The sequence below is a fragment of the Galeopterus variegatus genome, unplaced genomic scaffold (genome assembly GCF_000696425.1).
Source record: "Galeopterus variegatus unplaced genomic scaffold, G_variegatus-3.0.2 Scaffold2217, whole genome shotgun sequence".
Taxonomy (NCBI): Eukaryota; Metazoa; Chordata; class Mammalia; order Dermoptera; family Cynocephalidae; genus Galeopterus; species Galeopterus variegatus.
The window spans coordinates 182,503-186,657 of NW_007728328.1; the positions used below are offsets into that span (position 1 = coordinate 182,503).

Below are 4,155 nucleotides of genomic sequence, written 5' to 3' on the forward strand. Positions count from 1 at the left end.
AGAAAGAAAGAAAGAAAGAAAGAAAGAAAAAAAGAAAGAAAGAAAGAAAGAAAGAAAGAGAAAAAGAAAGAAAGGAAGGAAAGAAAGAAACATAAAGAAGAAAACTATGAATATTCTTTGAAAATTCATTCAATGGGAATTTCTCGTAACAAATTCAGTGGTGATTTGTACACCGAATGACTGATTACCTCTAGTTGTTGATTTGAACCTCTTTCTTTTTTATCTTCCCTATGACCATGAATATTGAATAATGAGTGAGAAATGGTCTGCTTAATTGTCCCTATCCCCAAATAGCTTATAGTAGGGGAAACTATTCAGATAAGAATGGTGAGATTAAATCAAATTATAGAGAAACAGGACTCTATGCCACTGGTCCACCAAAGCCCCTTCACCATGAGTTATCTTGTCTAAGTCCAAAGATCCTTACAGTATGAAATGCTATGTTTTGAGTTAATAATGTAAGTTAGGTAATAGTTATACATGTGCATTTTACAGAGTGAACATGTGGTGAGGGGGATCTGGGGATATACCAAAATCTCCAGTTTCTCAAAGAAATATAAGCACATTTATCTAAAGACCCGTCTAGCAGAAAGTTCTTTAATAGTTTTATCAGTTACTAAATATGCTCATTCTAAGCAATTCAAATATAAAACTACATCCAAAAATTTTGTTTCTTAGGATTTTAAAAATGTATACCTTATGGTTTTAGCATACAAGTATCTATCTATACTTAATGCTATGGGGTATATGCTGCAAAAGTCCAAGAGATGCCATAATCATTTATTAGTCTATAAATGGCACTTACAGAGTTGGGTAAAATATCAGGCATGTCTACATGATACATGTACTTGTTGGTCCCACTGAGTAAATACAAAAATAAAGGAAATAATTGAAAATATAGTATCTTCCAAACTGTGAACTAAAGGGAAAAAATTTATTAATGACTCATAGTAATTCCAAAATGTGGGCAAGATATTTCAACTTACAACTGATAATGTCCATATTCCCTTCACAGCGTTTAATGTATACTAAGTCGATAAAGTCTCGAGGGGAAATTGAGCCCAAGGCAAAACTTTGTGTAATGGAATGACATATGCATGTGTCCTGCAACAAATCAAACCATAAAGATTGCAACAATTATTTAATATCTATTCTTCATATTGTTCCTCAAAGAATTTCATTGTACAAGATTGGCTTCTACTTGGAAAAAGCGGGGCTTTGAAGTTTTAAGAGCAAATCTGCTTGCATTTTCAGTGTTAAAGGAGGATTAGATCTATAATTATAAGTGTAGGAAATTCGGCAAGTAATCTTGAGATCACTTACTCTTTCAATTTTTAGATGGAGAAATCAAAGCCTAACATTAAATCACATACACAACTAGATATAAGTGCAGAACTAGAGCCCAGGTTTCTCGATTCCCAGTACAGTACTATTTCTAGTATTCCACATTGGCTCGGTAATATAGTCTGAAAAGTACATTGATTTAGCACCCTGTTGTGTAAGGCCTAAAATTAAAAACCAATATTAGGTGATGCCCTAACACCTGGTGAAACTGGGAAGGACCTGAATGGCTTAACTGCAAGTTCGTCTCCCTCTGTTCCTGCAGATAATATCCACTAGTCAAACAACTCTCCTTAACAACAGAACGAGCACAGTTACTACTTATCGCTGTTTAGTGTGTTGCAGTTCCCTGCTGGCCCGAGAAATTATTCAAACAAGTCAATCACCTCCTCCTGCAGGAACTGGCGCTCACCCCTTCCTCTTAATAGTACAAAACCTGTCTCCCAGAACCCTGGTTATTCACTCTGTTCCCATGTTGTCCTGTATGACACTGTGTGTCCTCCTCCCCTGGTCTGTGATTAATGATGAGTAAACTGCTGTCAATCTCACTTGTCCAGTGTCAGGTATTGTGCCATCCTTGTAACTGGAGAGCTAGAATCCCTCCCTCACCAGTGGGGTGAATAGGAGGTGATTAAACACACCCAAACTGCTGTCAATCTCACTTGTCCAGTGTCAGGTATTGTGCCATCCTTGTAACTGGAGAGCGAGAATCCCTCCCTCACCAGTGGGGTGAATAGGAGGTGATTAAACACACCCCTGGAGATGAATACTATAAATATTAATAGGAAGATAAAGTTAATTCTTCTTACAATATAATGTTATTCAGAGATACTGTGGTATACTGAAAAAGGCATGGAATTTGAAATCAGGAGACCAGGTACACATCCTGGTTCTATCACATATGGCTGTGGTCAGGGGTAGGTCACATAATCTCTCTGAATCTGTTTTTTTGATGCCAAGTCTAGTATTTTTTCCATTGTAACAGCTGACTTGCAACAACAGCAGAAAAAAATGCTAATGGAAGTGTATGATTACATACAGTGATAAATGAAATTAGTCCAGTGTTTAACTTTTCCTTTGTGATGCATAATATTTCTCAGACTAAATGTTCAAATCCCAAGAAGGCCATGGACATGTGTTTTTTGTGGATAGGAACTTCAGGGCTTCTGTACTGAATGGACCTGATTTACTTCCTGGGCTTTTCTACAACCTCTCTTTCCTCTCAAACTTTAAGATCAATTTAGTAAAAGTGGGTAAAATTATGGAATTCTAAATAAATGACAAAGTGATGGTAGATATGTGGGGCATGTGTTTATTTTTGTTTTGATGAGTGGAATGTGGGTTGGAGACTCAAACCAAAGACCCAGTGATCTGGAATTTTATAAATACAATCATTTGTGAAAACCATAAAAATTAATTTTATTCTACTTCTACCACCTTTTTCTAATAGTTATTATTAGCCAAAAACCTAGAGACTTATTTTTTAAAAACAGCTTACTGAGGTAAAATTTACATACCATAAATTCACCTGTTTTAGCTATACAGTTCGATGAGTTTTCTAAAGTAAATTTATTTAGTTGTGCAACCTTCACCACAATCCTAAAACTGAACACTCATCTTTGATTCCTCTTTCTCTGCACCAGTAAGTCCTATAGACTGTACCTTCAAATGCGTCTCTGGGTCCTCTGATTTATCTCCCTCTCCACTGCTACCACCCTAGCACAAACCAGCACAGTGTCTCATTTGTATTACTATAATAGCCTCCTAACTGTTCTTGCTGATTTCATTCTTGCCCCCTTACAATCCATTCTCCTTTCAGCTGTTGTCTTATAAGTGTAAAGCACTTTCTGCCTAAAAGATTCCAATGGCTTCCCACTGAATTTAGAATAAAACTTCTCCCCAAGACCTATGAGACTCATACAGAATCGGATCCCAGCATAAACTCTCCAACTTCACCTCTTACTGCTCTTCTTGTTCTTTATGTTAAAACCCCACAGATCTTGTTCCTCTCTTCATTAAACATGGCCAAACTCTCAGCAGCCTAAAGGCGTCTGCGCTTGCTTTCCCTCTTCTGCCATCCTCTCCAGATCTCTGCATGTCTAGCTCCCTCACATCCATTTTGTTATTCAGATTCTACTCAAATGTGTCTCACTCAGAGATGCCTTTCCTGACTAGCTATAAATTAGCTGCTCCCAGTCATGGTCATTGCCTGTACTGTTATCCTCAGAGATGCCTTTCCTGACTAGCTATAAATTAGCTGCTCCCAGTCATGGTCATTGCCTGTACATCCGTCACTTAATACTTATTCTTATCAATCTTAGCCTTCATAATACTTATCATTATTTGATATTATCTTGTTTTTTAAAAATTGTTTACTTGTTTATTATGTCTTTTCTGTCTAGAATGTAAGCTCTGTGAAATCAGGTACATTTTGTCTTGTTTCCATATGTATCTCAAGTGTCTGAAATAGTACATACTTCACTCAAAAAAAGGTGTTCAAAAAGTATATATAGAATGAATTAGTCAAAAGAACATAAATATCTGTCTGAAGAGGGGTTGGAATAAAGTCAGGTTTATTCCACAAACAGATTCATAAGGGGGGGAAGTACAAACAATAACAGAAATGAACAAATTTTAATACATTACATTAAGAGAGAATTATCTTCCAAAGGTGATTAATTTTTGTAGTGATCTTAATGAATGAGAGATCCATAGTGTGTTGTACCAAAGATAAGAATCTTTATCCCACTTCTTTTTCCTTGTTTTTGCCTCTTTTAACCATGTATCATTGTTAATCAGGAGACCAGGTACACA

At 36.3% G+C, this 4,155-nt stretch overlaps 1 protein-coding gene across 1 annotated transcript in view; it reads right to left on the bottom strand.

Moving 5' to 3' along the window:
• The window catches only part of STARD6 (StAR-related lipid transfer (START) domain containing 6), a 27,018-nt gene that overhangs the window by 3,855 nt on the left and 19,008 nt on the right, over positions 1 to 4,155 (bottom strand). The window contains exon 4 of the mRNA XM_008580951.1: positions 987 to 1,104. Coding sequence (XP_008579173.1) covers positions 987 to 1,104 — 118 coding nt within the window. The remainder of the gene's footprint in view (positions 1 to 986; positions 1,105 to 4,155) is intronic.